This window comes from Triturus cristatus, chromosome 3_1 (assembly GCF_964204655.1).
Source record: "Triturus cristatus chromosome 3_1, aTriCri1.1, whole genome shotgun sequence".
Classification (NCBI taxonomy): Eukaryota; Metazoa; Chordata; class Amphibia; order Caudata; family Salamandridae; genus Triturus; species Triturus cristatus.
In genome coordinates, this window is record NC_140583.1 from 392,983,745 (window position 1) to 393,003,388 (window position 19,644).

Genomic DNA, 19,644 nt, shown 5'->3' on the forward strand with positions numbered 1-19,644 from the left:
CAGTCAAGACGAAATTAGAACAGTCCTTAAGAATAGGGCTAGTGGCAAAGCGGCTGGCCCCGATGGAGTCCCAATTGATATATTTAAATACAATATTGGTTTTTGGGTACCCGTTTTGTACAAATTTTTTAATGCAACAATTGAGGGGGTGGTACTTGCCACTTTATCAGAGAGTCTGATAGTCCCCCTCTTTAAAAAGGGGGATAGGAGTAGTGCCAATTGCTATCCCCCAATATCTTTGCTTGACTCTACTTCTAACGTCATGGGCAGAATGCTGTTGGCCAGGCTAGAGCAATGGGTAGAATTAAAAAATATCTTATCAGTAGCTCAGTATGGCTTCAGACGAGGTGTTGGGACGGTTGAACAGTGTCTGAATTTAGAACTAATAATAGGAAAATACACCTTCGCTAGGGAAGGATCCTTGCACCTTTGCTTTGTAGATTTGTCAAGTGCTTTTGACTTGGTGAATCATTCAAAGTTATGGGAGATGTTGGGAAGGATGGGAGCCCCGGAGGATATTATTAGTTTCTTATCCCAAATCTATGCTCGTCTGTCCGCAAAGGTATGCTATGGTATACATGGGGAATGCACGAAGCACTTTAATATTACTCGTGGAATAAGACAGGGCTGTACTCTGGCACCTCTTCTGTTTTCACTTTATATAAATGGTGTTGACATTCTACTACAGAATTTGGGGGTAGACGTCCCAAAGATTGGTAAGCGGGCAACACCTCTATTATTGTACGCCGATGATGCTGTCCTAATTTCAAGGACAGCGAACGGCTTACAGACCCTGATGGATAATTTTACTAGTTTTATGACGGAAAAACATCTAAAAATCAACCTGAGTAAGACTCTGGTTATGTCCTGTGGTTAAAGGAAATTTAAAACAAAATCACATTATATTAACGGGACATTATTAGAGAGAACGTTTACATTTTCTTACTTAGGGATTCTTTTTAACAGCAAGGGTACTTGGAATACACATATAACTCTCGGCAAGTTGAAATTTACGAAATTGGTGGAGGCTATTTTTAGATTCTCCCAAAAAATTGGTAAAAAACCTGTACGGGAGATTTTCAAGCTATACGGAGCAAAGTGCATCACCGGGAGTTGTTACGGGGGAACACTATGGGGCCAGACAGATACCTCGCCATTATAAATTCTTGAAAACAATTTTTTAAGACGTTTGTTAGCCGTATCGGCCTCTACCCCTTCCATTATTGTGCATAGAGAAACAGGAACACCATATATACACGATGTGATTAGCATGGACGCTTTAAATCTATGGCACCGTATCTGGACTAGGGAAGAAACTCATTTTACGAGGGATATCATTTTAGACTGTTTGTCCCAAGACCGGTGCAAGAAAATACCTTGGTTAAGTTATATTAGTGGTCTCTTAGATGAATGCAATTTGCCCCTGAACGGAAATTAACCTGAAGACATACAACATACTAGTAAGGTTGATTTGAAAAGGAGACTCCTGAATGTTAGGACAGCCTTAAGAGATAAGGTTTCCGGTTCTAAGAAAATCGCTATAACTTATCTTAAGGGACCAAACGCCATGGGTTTGCAGCCATACTTCATTTTTATTACTAATGTACAGCATAGATTCCACCTAGCCAGACTACAAATGAACACATTACACCATCTTTTTGCCTTTCCTAAAAGGGGCAAGTGGTGTGCTAATCTTCCAAACTGCCCGTGTGATGGTAGATCCAAACAAAGTACCCTTCACTTTTTACTTTTATGCAATTTTTATATTGAAATTAGAAAAATGTATCTCCGTCCAATTTTTAAAGATAATTGCCTGTACTCCTATAAAACTGCTTTTAATTATTTACGGAACTTGGAAAGAATACTAGTCTGCAATGCAATAATTTGTTATATAATGTCAGCAATAAAACAAAGGAATGACCTCGTTCACGTAGAAAAATTGAACTATGAATTACTATAGGTTTATATGTACAATGACTGTGCCTATTTTTAAGATGTTGTCCTTTTGGATATTTTTTGGGTTATAAATGGATTTTACTGTATTTTATAGAATGCTTTTATGGACATTTTGTATGATCCGAATAAAGCTTGATTTGATTTGATTTGATTTGATTTGATTGACTAGAATAGAATGCTGCTTTGGGGCACTAGGGTGCCTGGGATGACAAGGCATCTACAGCACTGTGATATCTGGGATGGGCCTTTCAGACAGTTGACGGGCCGCCTTTAAGTCAGGTGACGTGCTAGCGATTTGATGCTTTTTGAATGTTGACATGCTTAGGAAGGAATACTTTGTGAATGGTGGGATGTCTGGAGTGGTCTACACTGGGACATGCCATGTGTCTCTGATGTTCTTAGGCTAATGACACACCTTGGACATGGTTGACTGCTGGCTTTCATGAAGCAGGTGAAGTGCTTCAGATGGTATGCCATGCATTTGCATTGAGGCTGGTGAGGTACCGGGCTTGAGATGGACGGAGTACTTTGTGTATGATGAAGGCTAAGATCGGCTCTTGTGACAGGGTAAGTGCACTATATGGATCATTTAAAGCAGGTGAGAATCTTGAAATGAGATACATTCAGCTTATAGGAGTACCCGGAATTACTTGAGATGTGGCACTTTGATGCTTGCAATTTACATATGATTGAATGCTGTCGGGCAATTCCTGTGCATCTTTGAGGCGAGTGATGTGCTTGGACTGCTCTGAGGCACGTGAGATAGCTGTGATGTTCTAGGGGCGGATTCCGCTTGTGCAGTTGTTACAGAAATTGCTTGCAGCGCTTACAAAGAACGCGCATCTTGTGGCACACTTTGGGATTGCTGTAATGTCCCCTAGTTGGTGAATTTCCATGGATGCTCTTAGAGATGCTCCTCTGTGCCCTGCAGCTGCACGCCGCCTGTCATTCTCTGCCCATGACGTCACCCAGGGGCGGGCGGGAGGAGCCGTCACTCCCATCCTTCAGCCGAGTTGGGGTGGCTGCATCACCATCCCCGGTAAAGCGCGGCGGCGCTGCACTGCTCCCCCGGAGTCCTGTTCACCCCTTCTCTCTCCATCTCTCTCTCCTTCTCTGCAAAGATGGCGACCGAGGGGCTGCACGAGAACGAGACCCTGGCCTCGCTGAAGACCGAGGCCGACAGCCTGAAGGGCAAGCTGGAGGAGGAGAGGGCCAAGCTGCATGACGTGGAGCGTGAGTACACGGGGAAGGGGCTGGAGGGGGAATGGCAGAGCTGCATACAGCAGCAAGGGGGAGGGGGGGCTGAAGAGTGCGTGCCCTCCCTGTGTCACCTGTGACAAGCAGCGGTCGGGGTGTGTTGGGGATGTAGTAGGAAAAGCTGGACCAAAGAGGGGCGGGGTATGGAAAATGCAGGAGGGACCACAATCCAGTAATGATTGAGATGCCCAGAAACTGACAGAAGGGAGACGAGAGGCCAGGGGTTTAGCAGACAGAACGGAGGGGTGTGACCGCTGCCAGGGGCCAGGATGCAGCAGCAATGGGGAATGGGGTACGGACAGGTTGGGAACAGCTTTGGGGTCTATTCAAGTGACGGCGAGGCAGGAGAAAAACAAATGCATCGCTGTGGTTGATGCAGTTACTACTGCAGTTCAAATACTTTGAAGGAGCACAGAAGCATGGCCAGGAAAAACAACCAACAGTGTTCATGCACCTACGTCTGCAAGAAACGACTGCTCGTTTTCTGTATCACGCCTCCCACCCAGCAAAGAATAATTTTCCCTTCCACAACTTTGGTAAACCTGAAAGACAGAGACCTAAAACGCAGGTGACAAAGACTCCCTAATCAGAGTGTATGATTTTAGACCAACTTCCAAGATACCCGAGAACACAATCGGTGTGCTTCGTGATAATGGTAGTTGCATTGGGGTCACTGAGCCCAGACCATTGAAGCAGTCCGGCTGGTTGACCCTGCCCAGTGATGCCTGTGGTCAGCCGCAGAGGGATGTGCATCAGTTTCCGATGTTGGGGCATCACCTGCCGAAATACATTTTTCAAGTCAAGTCGAGTTTATTCAAATGTTCGGTCTTTTAAAACCATTACACCGTATAATTTCATTTAAATTACTTAAAGCGTCCGATGAAAAACGTTAGTAACAAGTATAAAAATCTTTGTTCATTGTTCTACACTTAATAAAATCAAGACCAGATTATATTGTCCATAAAGTGCTGCAACCCAAACAATCATCCTCATCATAAAATCCATCTTCGTCATAAAAACTGTGTATTAGATTATTTGATTTTCTTCTGGAACTTGACCAAATTCCTGGGCATACTTACTTCTTATACATCTTACCCCCCTGCAGATCAATGGAATCAAATAGCCACCTAACCACGTGGTTACAGCTTCTCTGCATGTTTGTATGTTCACATTAATGAATATTTCTGTCTAAAGTATCTTTCTTTCTTTTAATAACTTCGGACATGCACAGAGAGTATGTGACAGGGATTCGTGTTTGTAGTTGCACAATCTGCAGTCTTGAGTTTGGTGCTGGTCTTCCCAGGAAGGGGTCAGATCCTTTGTTTCCCACATACCAAAGTGTAAATTCATGAATCGATTTTTTAAAATGGTTGAGAAATTAAGTGATTAATAGTCCTGAGGTTTCCTGGTACCATATGACTTAATCACCGTCCAGGCATATTACGTCTTTGTAATAAGCTCTTTTCATCTGTTATGTTAGCCAGGAGTTTTGTTGACAGGTTAAATGTTTTGTTGAGGGCCAGCTTCCCCATGCCTGAGTTACACATTTCTTGAGTGGAAAGATCCTCTATAACCTGTGCTAAACAGCAGCCCCATGAACTTTGTATTTGATTCTCTCTTTGAGCTTCTATTTCTTTCCAGCAATGGTGCTCGATGGAGTCGGTTGTGGATGCTCTGAGCCTCCCACATAGTTTAATAAAAGCACTTTTACTCTGGAATATTTGATTGGTCAAACCAAACTCGAGTCGGTCTTGAGCCGGAGGTGCTGAAATACATTGAATTATTGGTTCCTCTTCTGTGGGTCTTTGTAAATCGCAACTTTCCCTTTGTTGTGATGTATGTGCTCCAGTTCGACCTCTGTGTCCGCCTTGTTGCACGTGCAAGCCTTGTCATTAGGGTTCAAGCTCTAATAAGTTCATGTTTAAGCAGTAAAGTGATTGGAATAGCTACTGGAAATTGAATATAAAGGCAAGGAGAGTTTACAAGCAGATGGAGCTCTCATTTCAATTAAAAAATATGCACCCATGAGTACTTTGGCACAGAGATAAGCAACGATGTGTGAAACATTTTCACGCACTGTTCTATTGCAATGTGTGCAGCTAGTCATTCGCTCTGTCACTGAGTTGACATGCTTCTCATCCTGTTCTATTAAATAGCTGCTGGCAGTACTATAGTTTACCACCGGATAAAATATACCACCAATTTCTTTGGAAATGTAACGGAATTAGCAGCAAATTTCAGTTTTGAAAATCAATGAATCAATGGGGTAGGTCCGGGTGATGTCAGCCTGAAACTCTCTAAGATGATGCATCAATGTAGAGTATGCATCAGCATCCGTGCACCTTGTCTGCGAAGGACAGATGCACCTGTACACGAGAGGGCACAGTCAATCCCACCATTCAGCTATACATGTCATACCCTGAGGGTACCCCCATAGGCTCAGTGTTTTAGAGTTCAGCTGCAAACATCATGTGGTTTAGTCAATTGCAAATTAAATGCTACGGTAATGTTGAGGAACTCAGGAAAATACATCAGTGTTGGAATATTTTATGATCAATATGTTAAGCACTTTCAGTAAGTATTTCCCATCCTTTCCTCTTATGGCCAGGCCCTTTGTCTGACATTAGGTCAAGGTGCTGAGGTAGGGTGTTGCATCTATTACAAGTGCCCTGTCCCAATTACCTTGTATAGAATTTAAATGACCTTAGTTTGTTCTATGTTGAGTCCTTTTAGACATTGTACTCTTAGTGTTTAAAGCTTTTAGTATTTATATGAAGACCAGAGCATTAGCTCTGCTATTTTGTTTTGGAAAAACTGGCCACCCCTTAAAAGTACAATGCAATGTCCACATGTGAGCAGTAAACGAGATCAGCCATATAATGCCTGCATCGATATACCTATCTATGTCTTAGAAGACATGTTTTGAAAACCACTGGGCGCATGCACACACTCCTATTCATAGGAAATTGTTCACGTAGAAGAGTTCTATTTTACAGGCATTATACACTTTTTCTCCGGTTTGGGATATATAGGCATGTCCCTATCAGCACACATTATGAACGCAGAGTTCTTTCTAGACCGTGTTCGATGTCCTCATGCCATCAGTTCCTCAGAAAATTACAAGAAGATGTACAGAAAGAGTCTGCACTGTTTTAGTCCCTTTCAGTCATTGACTTTCATGTGCTTTTCGTGGTTTGCCATTGCTTGGATGTGCTACCTATCAATGCCATGGCAAATTCCAAAGATTCTCTAATGTCTTCCCCTTAAATAGATGTGAACTTTCCAGAATAGTTGTTATTGCTACTCTCTTGGGCCTATGGAGTTTACAATGCCGCACATTTTGGGTGATATGGAGTATGCATCACAATGCACTAACCTTATGTGCAGCACTCTGACTCGTCCCTTCTGTTGGTCAAGGATGTCTGCAGGGTGTAATTGTAAATCTATTACACAAAGAGAAATCTTACGTAACTTGTCATTAAGGTATTTATATTTAACAGTAATAGTGAATTGATATACTTTAGCAATTCCTGAAATTTAAATATATGAAGAATGAATACCTCAATATATACATAAATACACAAGCATATATCCTTATGATTTAGATAACTACCTCAAGATTCGTCACTAAACACTCTCGGGTAGAAGATGATGTATTGTTTCTACTTGGCTTCACCCCCCCCCCCCGCACTCTCTCATTCTCTCTCTCCCCTACCTCACCTTTCTCTCACTACCCCACCACTTTTCAGTCTTAGCTTTGTAAAAAGCACTGGCAAAGGGAATAGAGGCTGCCTACTGTCTTAAAAGTGTATGTTTTACACATTCAAGATGGCAACCCCATTGCATGAAGCAATGTGATGCAATAAGCCATGACTTAAAGTGGTGGCCTCTACATTACATTACTTTGATGCTTGAACATGAATTACTGTGAAAAAACAAGAGACAAGAGGCATTTGGCAAAACAGGAACAGTTCATTTAATTAAACAATGCAGCCGTGTGCACAGTCACAGGCATAATGTCTTAGGAACTGTCTCAATTTACAATCTGTCTAAAAAAAACGTTTATACAGGTCATTGAATGGAATCAAATAGTTCAGGCAATCCTTTTTTGGTAGGGAATGTGAACCTCTGTCTGTGGAGCCAAAATTATGGTATTGGATGAGGAATCCAGGTGGGCCTCAACCTAGCGTGTACACAAGGCGGCCAGTGGGTAACGTGTCCAGATGTCTGGCATGGGGAGCACATGATCACTACATGTACTGTTTGTGCTGTGTCCTGATTGGCTATGTGTTCCTAACTTCATGTGGCATCTGACCTTATGATGTTTTGGGAACACGCGCACCCCTCTGGCCATGTGTGCTTTATTGGTGCCAATTTCCATGGACTATTTTTGTGTCGCTATGCCTATCTGTGGGATTGATCTGGAATTGCCTGTTTGCACATTTGTCTGCTGCTACATGCCACTCCACCTGTGATCTGTCAATCAGTGACCTCGGGCCTGGGTCTCAGGGCCTGCCTGATTATGTATTTCTGAGATGGGGTTCACAATGGGCAAATTCGTCAATAAAGATGCGATTTTGGTTTTATACATGAATGCATCATTATTCATATTGACATCGACTTATTTAATATTAACATTTCCCCCTCTAGTTGAATTTTTTAACTACACAATCTGACCCATACTTCATGACAGTTACTTTAATGGGGACTGCTGTTCTTCAGTTTTGACAGTTACTACTTTCCTAGTTACTTGCATTCTTCTGAATTTGAGGACTGCGTTTTTACAGCAGGAAATTCCCTAATGCATGGCGCCACACACACACACACAAGAACATGATGAAAACCGGCAACAATGACATGCACAATCCAGAAAGCCACCAGGGGAGCCAGAAGAACCATTTCGAGAACCACTCCTGCTTAGGGACACCTTCTGCCTCATGCATGTCTCTATGTAAACAGTGCAGTGCTTGGATGGCAAGAGTCCCATTATCCAGGTAATTCCCTGGGATAAAAGTGCAGCAGGACGCACTAATTGTGGCACACACCTCTCCCTCCCATAACGGTCATCAAGTCTAACACATACCGATGCTGCATTACCATGAGGCGGATTGCTCTCAGTTCTCCCTTGATTGAATAAGGCCGAGCTAAGTGCTGTCCTCGATTTTCAGCATTGCCCATCTGGTGATTTAGAGCCACCGGGCATTAGCTTTTGTATATACGGTGATGAAGGGTATGGACACTCCCACTGTTAATTGTGAGTCCGAGAGCAGTCTAAATTCTTCTGAAATGTCCTTGTACTGAACCCAGCCACAATAATCTGCAGTTCTTTATTCACAAGTCTGATACAGCAAGGTTGTCTTCTTCCTTAGCGGGTGCTGTTACAAGACCAATAGTTCTTTTTGGGAAAGACCCAGGTAGGGGTGCATATGGCTACCACAGAACCGAGTCCGCATCATCCAGGGATGAGCAGAGTGTAAGCAAACTTGCCACACTGCCAGTATATATCGATCAGAGTGAAGGTGCCCCATTGCAAATCTGGAATGTGCAGGATTATGCCACAGTTTTCATTTGTGCCCAGTGGAAGCGTTCCTTTACCTCTGAAACAAAAGAATACAGTGTAAGTTTCCATACTATTAGGGGTTGCCCCTTCCCTACTAGCCAAGTGTAACCACCCACCTCTTGACATGGGGTGTCTATGCTTTCACTCAACCCTCCCCTACTAGAACCATTTACCTTCGTATCATTGAGCTGAATGGCCCAACACAGGAACTCCATGTCGGAAGTCCACCTGCTGTTAAAGAAGCCTGACCCAGATACGCTAAGGGCCACTTTTAGACCACAAATGAAGTTAGGAGCGAATGTGTTTGTGCATTGAGTTAGGGGTTTTGTGACCTCCAAACAGTATCCTTCCCTATGGTGCACTTGCTGCGGATCCTGTCTAGCTCAGTTTGAATATCGCTAGTCTCGGTGAAAAGGGATAGAGCAGTTTGGTTAGTCTTGTAATGGGTCAGATTCACAACTACTCTGTCGGGTTCTACTTTGTTGAGTTGGAATTTGGCCCTAATCCTGCATAGGTATAAGTGGAGAAGGCACTTTGCTTTTTCAGGGGTTACCTCTTGGGACAGTAAAGTTTATCTGCGCCCACTGCATGCAGTATAAGTGAACAGACGTAACACGACCTGGCTGATGTCTAAGAGCTCACGGTCGTCATGTGCTGATACCATGTGTCGTGCAAAAGGGTGCTGTGTAGTACATGTGGAATGCTAGTGTTTGGGTTGGTGTAATTTTAAGTGACAAGGGGGAGATCCCTACGCAAGCACTGTGATTGCTTCTGTACAGACTCCATTTGACCAGGTGGTTCTTTAGCAGTGAATAGGTGCGGCAGCACCCAAACTAGACAGAGGGTACATAGAAGTTCAAAAATACATAACTTGTAATTCAACATTGCAGGTCTTTGATATGGATCCAGGGGAGATGTCTGTGGTCCTCTGTTTATCAGGTATTTCTGTTCAACAGTTTGATCAAAAAGTTCACAGTGCAGATTGTAAATTTGATTCACACACTTGGCAGCTGAAAACATGGAGGTTCGATTGTAGACCTTTTAGATAAGACCATGGTTCATCTGTTAATTCAGAAAAACATTGCATGTGTGCCATTGCTAATGATCTTTTCTTCGAGGTTCCTGTATTTCCCTCAGGGGTGTGGTCTCCACACTCCATTTAAGCAATTTTTGGTGAGGCACTGGAAGGTGGCCCCGATTGTGGTATCCTTTTTAATGGTTAAAGCTTAAAGGTGGCTTATGGGTAATCAGGCAAATTAATCTATTTTATGAGTCTTCGTACTTAGCTGGGTGCTTGGATTAGTGTTTTATGGAGTGTTATTGTGATCATAGGGAGGCCTCATATCAGTTTTTATCTAGGATTTTATGGGCGCTGCTAGTTTTACAATACACTGTTTCTCCTGTTGTGTGTATGGGGGCGCCATTGGATGCTTTTAACTGACACGTGAGCAGGACTGTTAAGAGGAGGGGGCTTGTCACTTTTAAGTGTTGGTGGTTGCAACATGCGTTGAGATCACATGTGTCTTGGGATGTGGCATGCAACATGCCTCTCCCTTGTGGCACCAGATATCTTGGTTCTACCCTTTCTCTATAGACTTCTTTTTAGGCTACTTTTGTTGTTTTTGGGTGTTTCCCTAGATCTGCTATTTCAATTATCATGAGGCGTAGAGGGTTAGACGGTTGTGACGTCTTGTGGTGTCCAAGGTCGGGGTTTACTGCTTTCTCTGGATGGTGTATGTGTGGCCTGGTACATTGGTTAATTGCTAATCCTGATACAGGGTTGAGCACATTCCGCGTTCTACTCTCACCTGGAGCTGTGATGGACTTTGCGGCCTCCCCTCTCCCAGGCACGCTCCACCCCCTCAGACCAGGTCTTCTCAGTTGTGTTTAGATCAATGGTTTCTGGCTTGTGACTTTGGACTTCTAACTAGCGGGCATGCTCCTGTCGCTATTTTGAAGGGGTATAGCATGTTGACCAAACTTATGAGATTTGAAAAACCTGAAGAAAAGAAAAGAAAACATCGGCAAGATCATAGGAATGTGGGGAGCCCAGGGCCAAGGCCAAGAACCCATGCCAAACTATGCCTAGGGATGGACTGGGACTGCCCCGCAACTCCAGGACATCTGGCTAACCTGACAAACCTCTCGATCCAACTTGGCACCATGCAACTTATTGGCTCTTGTGTATGTGCTGTGAAGGTTATGGAATCATCACTATCCCGGGCGTACTGGAATCCTGGATTCCGTCACTTGAGGAAAGCTTTGTTTTAGAACTGAAAGGGGGCCTCCCTTTGATCAGAGTCTTCTAGTGTTTGTGGGCACTGTTGGAACTTCACGGCATGAAGGAAACCTTGGTCCTGGCCCAAATGGCCAAAAATGGGGACCTTTTGATTTGGTAATTGGAACCCAACCCTATTGATTTTGGATGCGGAAACCTGGGGGCCTGCTTTTAAGTGCTTGGTCTGGAAACCACCTGCCTCCTCATCAGATTGCCCTCCCCCTGGGGTGTGGCCATCCAGCCCGCCCTGGCAGATTAGCAGCAAAGTGGGGCCTTGGCTCCCGCAGGCAACCTTAATGGCGAACACATATACCAGCCCTGAAACCCCAGATGCGAGTAAAAGTTTGTATTCCCAATGTTGTCTCATTGGTCCTTCTTTTGACTTTGGTACACTTCATTTTGGTACGTGGGCGAATGGGTGGTATTTTACTCTGGGGTTTTATCTTACTGCGCATTTTGACTCTGTGTTTGTGTGAAGGCATTATCTCCCCAGACAGTTACCCCTCCCTGCCCAGCCTGTGAGTCTAGCCTCTGTTGGGCTGGGTTCCCTGTCTGTGGTTGCTGTTGCCATGTGTTTGTCCAACTACCTGATCCCTGTTGTGGGGGTGCGACGGTGACTGGCCTCCTTGCGGCTGAATGTAAGGTGTCTTCGGGTTTCCCTGGGCTTGGTTCTGTTGATGAGGACTTTGTGGTGGCTGACCCTAGTCCATTGATCTCTGTTCGTGGTTTGCTTTTAACTGGCATCTGTCTTCCATGTGGCCCATCCTGTGGCAATAGTAGCATTCCCCAGGGTCTATTTGGTGGCAACCTCCCTGGCCTCTGCGGCTATAGCTAGGTTGAAACCCTCTGGGGTTTTGCGGTGGAGCCCCCTTTAAGATTGGTGCCATTTGCATGGTCACGGCCAGCTGGGCCCCCTCGTGGGCAGTTTTTTTCAATTTGTGTTGGACCAATTTAGCAGTTTCATCCTGAGCTTGCTCCTGTTTTTCTCTATCCTTCTCTTGCTTCTTTTTGTGGTAATGCAATATATGGGTTTCTTTCTCCTGCCAGGGCTTGGTATCTAACACAACCACACTACCTTGGTTTCTTACTGCCCGGTCAGCCTCTCTTCTCCGTTGAAAATTTGTTGAGGCTCGGGTCCCAACCAGAAACCTCTCATCTAGCTCTAACTCCAACTCTTCCCCAATCAGTGCCTAGCCCTGTTCTCCTCATGTGTGGGGGGGGTGCGCTGCTCTCTTTTCTTGCTGTGCTTCCTGGGTGCGAGATCTTTCTCTTTCCCTCTTTCCCTCCTTATCTCTTGCCATTCTTCCACATCCTGTCTAGGCTGCCTCCTTCACTCTGAGCTAGGTGCTGTTCTTTTCGGTCAGGCTTTGCCCTCAAATTCACTCTCCGTTGTTTCATCGGCTACATGAGCAAGTCCTGTAGCTCCACCCTCGTCATCGGATCCCGGGAGACTGGGGGCCCCTTCCTCATTCCCACTAGCTCTATCACTGTCTAGAACCACCACAAATCTCCCTGTCACTCGTGTGTGTCCACTGAAATCAGTGAGGGTGCGTGTTCTCCGCGCCACTGGGGTTCTTTGTGTTGGGTGCAAAAGATAGGGGGTGAACTTCTGGGAGCCCTTGCACCGGACTGGGGTTGCTCTGTGACTGGGCCTGCTGCGCCTGTCGGTCTATCATGTATCTGCCTAACCACTTGCTGTTCGGTGGGGGGCCCGCTGACTTCTTCAACTGACAAACTCGAGTATCCTAGTGTAGGGAGAGTGGACAAGAGCACCTCCATACCTGCATATGGTGGGGGAGGTGCTGACGCCTTGTTTACCATCTGTAGTGCAGGACTGTCGATCTGGACTTCCTTGAAGATGGCCCATAGTTCTAATAATGCCTCTCATTTATCTTTCTTTTGACCTGTGGATTTGGTTTGTATGTCTGTTCTCATGTGTTCAAGTATGTTGGTGTGGAAAGTTCCCTCCTTTGGCCAGGTAAATGTAGGTGCCTTTGTGTGTGTGTGCTATTCTGGGCAGACCTTCTTAAGTTTTTATTCTTGTGTGGGGAACTTGGCTTGCATGTGATTTAATTGTGTCTCCATGATAAGTTTGGTAGTTTTAGAGGATAAGATACTTTAGCTTCTGGGTTTTTTGGGACTCTGGGTTCGATCTAAATTGTGGGGAAAATATACACAGGGTATTACTGCTTCTAATGACATAACTACAAGATCAGCGCTATGTACAGAAGCAACAACAATTGAGCATGAACATTTCATAAACACAAATAACAATGCATATGAAGGGTTGCAACATAGAAAAAGTGCAATTTGTCAGTATAAACAGTATCTGAACGATATTGATTCCTGGCATCAAATACGGTTTGTGAAAAATAGCAGCATCTTCATGTGAAACATTTGGTCATCGGCAAAAACACAATACTTAAGATGAAACATTGTAGCAGTTAACAGCACCATAACATCACACATATATACCTTAATCAATAATTGCACTCTCCATCAAACCCAGGGGCCAAGAGTACCATCTGTGTCACGCCCAGCGGTCTAAGCGACCAACACCAAAAAAGTGACTCTCTCAAAAATCCCTTAGTCTGTTCCTAGCGCGTGCTATCCTGTGACCAGGAGAAGGTCTGCGTGATAAACGGGACTAAGTGAGCTTGATAATCTGACAATTTTGGCTCCAGGGCAAAGATAATAACAATAGTTCACTGAAAAAAGAGAATAACTCGAGAACCACAAGCCTCTCTTGCCCAATACAAGTTACACCTAATCTCCCAGGTCCAAATCTTTTTTCCTAAATGTCCGAATCACACCCTGTATCACACCCAGGGGCCAAGCGTACCATCCGTGTCATGCCTAGCGGTCCAAGCACACCGGTTGTGTCACGCCCAGCGGAAAAAGCGTATCATCTGTGTTACGCCCAGCGGTCCAAGCGACCAACACCTCTTACTTCTTTCAGATATCAACGGCATTGAGAAACCTGTGGCACTGAGAAACCCTTTTAGATTAAAATAAGAGATTGAGGTGTCAACATTGACTATAAATACAATAAATATTCACCTTTCCTAGTGTGCTGACTATCGAAAAAAGGTGACTTCCACTGAATCACCTCTGAGATCCCCTTGCGACTAATCAGCTAGGACATAAAAAAAGGGAAATATGTCAGATTTCTGTCTGTGGCAGGGTGCTCAGGTTATGTTTTTATGCTTCCCCTTAGTTTGCCATACGCCACATTCTTTACTATGGTTCTGATGTAGTCTCATACCTCCGCCCCGTGGATTCAGCAGAACTTTCTATCAATTGCGGTGTCTGCTCACCTTCCTTTTTGCGCAAATGTGATATGTCCTCGTAGGTTCCCCTTCCTTTGGCTGCAGTCGGGTTTGAGATACCAATCAGCTCCCATGGTGGCTGGCCAAAATGTTGCTTTAATATGAAATACCTTGAACAAACAAGAGACAGGAGGCATTTGGCAAAACAGGAACAGTTCATTTAATTAAACAATGTGGCCAGGAGCACAGTCACAGGCATCAGGTCTGATGATTGTCCCAATTTATAATCTGTCTAACAGAGACCTTTTTACAGTTCATTGATTGCAATTAAATAATTCAGGTGATCCTTTTTTGGTAAGGAATGTGAACCTCTGTCTTTGGAGCCATAAATTAATGTATTAGATGAGGAATCCAGGCGGGCCTCTACCTTTCGTGGACACAATGCGACCAGCGGGTAATATGTCCAGATGTCCGGCATGAGGAGCCCATGATCACTGCGTGTACTATGTGTGCTGTGTCCTGATTGGCTAAGTGTTCCTGACTTCATATGGCATCTGACTTTACACGTGCACCCCTCTGGCCATGTGCACTTTATTGGACCACTTTCCCTGGACCTTTACGGTGTCGCTGCGCCTACCTGTGGGATTGATCTGGGATTACCTGTTCACATGTTTGTCTGCTGGCTGTGTGCCACCCCACCTGTAATCTATCAATCAGCGACCTCGAGCCTGGGTCTCTGGTCCTGCCTAACTACGTATTTCTGAGCCGGGGTTGACGTGAAGTTCACAACAAGCAAATTCGTCAACAAAAGATTTGATTTGTTTTTTTTAAATTAATTTATCGTTATTCATAGTGACATCAACGTTTTCAATATTAACAATTTGACCTGGCATGATTCAATGCCGTAACCAACACGGAAGTTCACTTTTTTATACTTCCAAGTTGGCCACCATGTTGTGAGATGCAATGTGGTGATAGAAGTAGCTGGTTATTAGATTGTTACTGCTATTTGGTGTAGTGTTTTTTTTTAAAGAGCTTTATTATCAGTTTATTGTTTTATCAGTGATTTTCTACATTGGAGCAGTGTTGGGGTAGTCCTTATGAGTATGGCAATGTTGTTCCAGATCCTAAGTGCATAGATGGAAAAGACCTGCTACCTTGTTTTTATTTTTTACACTTCTTTCTCTTGTTGGTCTTCCTCTGGGTGTGCCGAGAACCATCAGAGTTCATGAGTTTGTCCGCAAGATAAGCAGTAGTGGCTAGCATGATGGCTTTGTAAGACTTTTGAAGATGGTGCGGGCCGGCTGATATGAGAGTTTGAGAGCATGAACACCAGTTTTTAAGTTGCTTTCTGGAAGAAATTGGTTCACTATCTTTAGAACAGAGAGCTGGTACTAGACCATCTTTGTGTTTTTTAGCAATGTGTTTCTTGAGGGTGAGATTGGTGTCCAAGGTGAATCCATGTTAGTTGTCATTTTATGAAAGGGATGAAAAACATTGTAGCCATATTGGAAGTATAAGAAATACACTTTCTGGAGGACCACCAATTTGTGTCACATTACGTTGTGTCATGGAATGTGGAAGCCATCTTGGAAGTTTAAAACATATGCTTCCAAGATGACTGAAATGCCACTATTGACTTTGCCAATGCTGGCTCAATTAAAAAACCATTAGCAAAGCGAGACTGTTTGGCTTTGCCAATGCTTGTTTCATTTTGGATGAATAAGCTGGAAGAAAAAACTGAAAATGATTCTCAGACAATGATTGGCAGGCTATGGTTCAAAACAACCTAATAGCAACTGAATAACTGGGAGTTTTTTACAGGCAAGAACACCCCAGTCAAGCCAACCTATCGGTTTATTTCAGTTTAGAATCTTTATTGGAAGGTAAGAAACTAAAGGAATAAAGCAATCATTGGCAAAGCCAGCGGGTCAGGCTCTTAATTACGGGAGTGTTTGTTAAAACATAGGTGGCTTTGTATATATTGTGTACATTGCTCCCGAGCTGTTAAGAAGAGTGTTACGAAAATACTTAGTAAATAGTGAATGTAAAACCCTTGCACAGCAAAATATTGCATAGTAGATAGTTTTGGTTTAACTGTTTTAACTTAAGTGTGGTCTTTACACATACGTTTGACAAATGGCAGCATTTTTTATTGCCGCTTTCGGAAAGTCTACTTGTGAACATGTAGTTTTTAATATAAAAGGCACACGTTTCATGTTATAATGACAGCAAAATAAAACAAATGAACACGCTAGGTTATTCGTGAATAGCACTGTGTCTTTATGACCAGGCTAAATTCATCAAAGCTCAAAATGTTCCCACAGGCGAAGTTCAGTGCTATCGTAGCCATTGTTCACCAACATTTCTTTCGCTGCATCTATTAATAGTAACTTTTGAAATAATCATAAACATGATTTAAACATAGATTAATACTGTTCACGAAAAAGACATATCTTTAGAAATATATATGTTCTGCTTTTTGCAAACACTTAATCTAACAAAATGTATCATGTTTCCTCACCAAAACTGAAATATCACTTCACACTCATAGAATCCAGTCTGACAATTTCTAATAATTACAAGAAGCAAAATATTTAAATTCTACTATTTTTAATTGCTTTTAAAGGCAATACTTAAAAGGTTGTCTTGAATTTCGACAAATATTTTCTAAAGGTTCAGAAATATTTTGAATGCTAATTTTTGCAATTATTTTAATTTCAGACCTCTAATAAATAGATCTCTGATGGCACGTTTTGTTCCCTGACAGTGATTCACAAGCCTTTTTAAGATAATGATCCAAGGACTGAAGGTGGTACTTCAAACTAAAAGTGTTTTAGTTGCTATACTCTAAACAGTGATTTGCTGTTTCAAACTGAAATGAACTCGGCACAGCGCCTGCACTGAAGTAGTCGAAATGACTGCACATAGTGGACAGCCGCGGTCGGTAGTAGGAGTAACTGCAGGGCGGGGCGGTGACGTGGGGAGGGGGAGGGGCAAGGTGGGGGGTAGTAAACTATGGATTACGGAGGTTTACAGGTAAATTATCATATAAATTAATAAAAACAAATTTGTTGCGTGCACTGCATCCCCAAATGCGATGCAGTGCGCGCAACAAAATTCGTTGTATTAATTTATATGATAACTTACCTGTAAACCTCCGTAATCCATAGTTTACTACCCCCCACCCTGCCCCGCCCCCTCCCCACGTCACCGCCCTGCAGTTACTCCTACTACCGACCACGGCTGATAGTGGAGTGCTTCAGTATTCTTCAATGGTTAACTTTCTTCCCATTGTCTTCCAACAATAGTACATTTCCCTACCCACAGGTGTCTTGTGTTTCACACTTCAGCGTCACTATGCATTCTGTACAGCTATCATCTTTGTCAAACACTGTCTTTCCTTGTTACCTTTCCTTGTCCACCCATTTGGTATCTCGTTCCTTGGTGCAACATGCATTTGACACCGTTGTTAGAACACAGTGAATTTTCTTGCAGTGAAAGGGAAGGTGCATCACTCTGATTTACCTCTCTGAACTTTCCAGTTCTGTTCTAACAGTGACAAAGAATGCTCAACTAAATCTTCCTGACCTGTGAAGAAGATGGTGAAATTAACTAGAAGCTATCATCCTTTTCCAGACACTAAAGAGGAAAATATTTTCAATTTATATCAGAGTATCAGTTGGGCTTCATGTCAAAATAATACAGCATTGCCTTATTTATCTAAACTGGCCAATTCTGTTTTAAGCCAGGAACTCCTACGGGTTCAAATTGGGTAAACCATATGTATCAAGGGGCGGGATGGCTAAGAGACTAAAGACAAATGTGACTGTGGAATATGAAATCTAACAATGGACATTTGCTATTGGACTGAATGTTTTTTAGAAGGGAGCATAGGACATTTTTAAAACCAGTTTTAAGTAAATATGGAATATCCAACTGATGGGAAACTCCAAAAGGTCTTTTACATATGGTATTTTTAGATGTACTTGTGAAATTCTGGTTTTTTTACTAGCAAGTAGGAAGGTATGGGAAGCCTTTTAATGGGTTGAAGGGATTTATAGATAGTGGGAACATTGTGTATGATACAAGCGCTATCAGGAGTTCTATGATGATTAATAGTTATTGTAATCCATTTTAATCTGTTCCTTTTAATGGGTATTATTTGAGAATTTATGTAATATTTTATGTCATTAATGCTAATGCATTTTATGATGGATTTTAAGTGCAGAGTGTGTTATGAATTATGTTTTAAGGACCATGAACTAAAATAAACATATTTATGACAATGAGTATTATAATTGAAGTTGGTTTCAGTCAAACTCCTGATGCTCATTTATGGATTCAGAGCACCATGGACCTGGTGTGCTGTTCCCATTCACAATCCAGGAGTGTGCAATTAGCACACCGTCGGAAAATGGGCTATTAGTAAGGCAGGTTGTGAATTTTTTCCAGGTAATAAATGAAACCTCTTTGTTGTATTCCGCTTTAGGTGTCCGTATATAGGTTTTTCTGATACATGTCCCTATATAGGCACAATTCGCATTGCCCTTATATAGCCATAGGATCCCAGTCCTTATTTAGGCATTGGCCATGCTATCCAAATACAGGCATGGTCACCTACATCTGTCCACCCCAACCTCACTACGAGTTCTTAAAAAACAGATCATTAAGCTGTTGGGAGTTTCCCTAGCCCAGGATTATTGATTTCTCCAAGAACTCATTTTTATGAATGAACCGCTATACCCTAAGGGTTCATTCATGACGTCTTCCTCTGCCCGACTTTACGTCAATGCAAACATTCCTAAACATCTTCCAGGTATAAATATACCTTCCCGTACCATGGCAAGCCAGGGCTTGGCTGCAAGACTTGATACTGCTCGCAACGGCAGCAAGCAAGGAAAAGACCTCGATTTAGAGGAGCCTGTGTCCCGGCCTGACGCACTGACAAGACGCTGTCATCCCTGCTCGCAGAGAATCCAGCTTCCAGTGTTCTGACTCCGCGGGGTGTTAGAGTTTGAGAACCGGATAGCGATTCCAACCTCTCTCATTCTTAAGGTATGGAGCTGACTAGAACCTAGAGGGATTCTTGGCATACAAACTTGGCATACAAACTATAGCATACCATACAATAGAATACAGCACCTACTTCTTACCTTGTCCTACACATAAGTACACTGGGGTAGAGCTAGTTAGAGAATGCATCATATGAGTACTCGCATTTTTAGCCTATGTTATATGTATATATGAATATATGTGTCATAGCTAAAAGATAATGCTAGCGCAGTATTATTTCTTTCTACTGTTTACGCTGTACATAATAT

At 43.1% G+C, this 19,644-nt stretch overlaps 1 protein-coding gene across 1 annotated transcript in view; it reads left to right on the top strand.

The window, feature by feature from the left end:
* GNB5 (G protein subunit beta 5) overlaps positions 1 to 19,644 on the top strand; it is a 322,810-nt gene that overhangs the window by 56,544 nt on the left and 246,622 nt on the right. Inside the window, exon 3 of the mRNA XM_085644176.1 lies at positions 3,078 to 3,189. Coding sequence (XP_085500302.1) covers positions 3,078 to 3,189 — 112 coding nt within the window. The remainder of the gene's footprint in view (positions 1 to 3,077; positions 3,190 to 19,644) is intronic.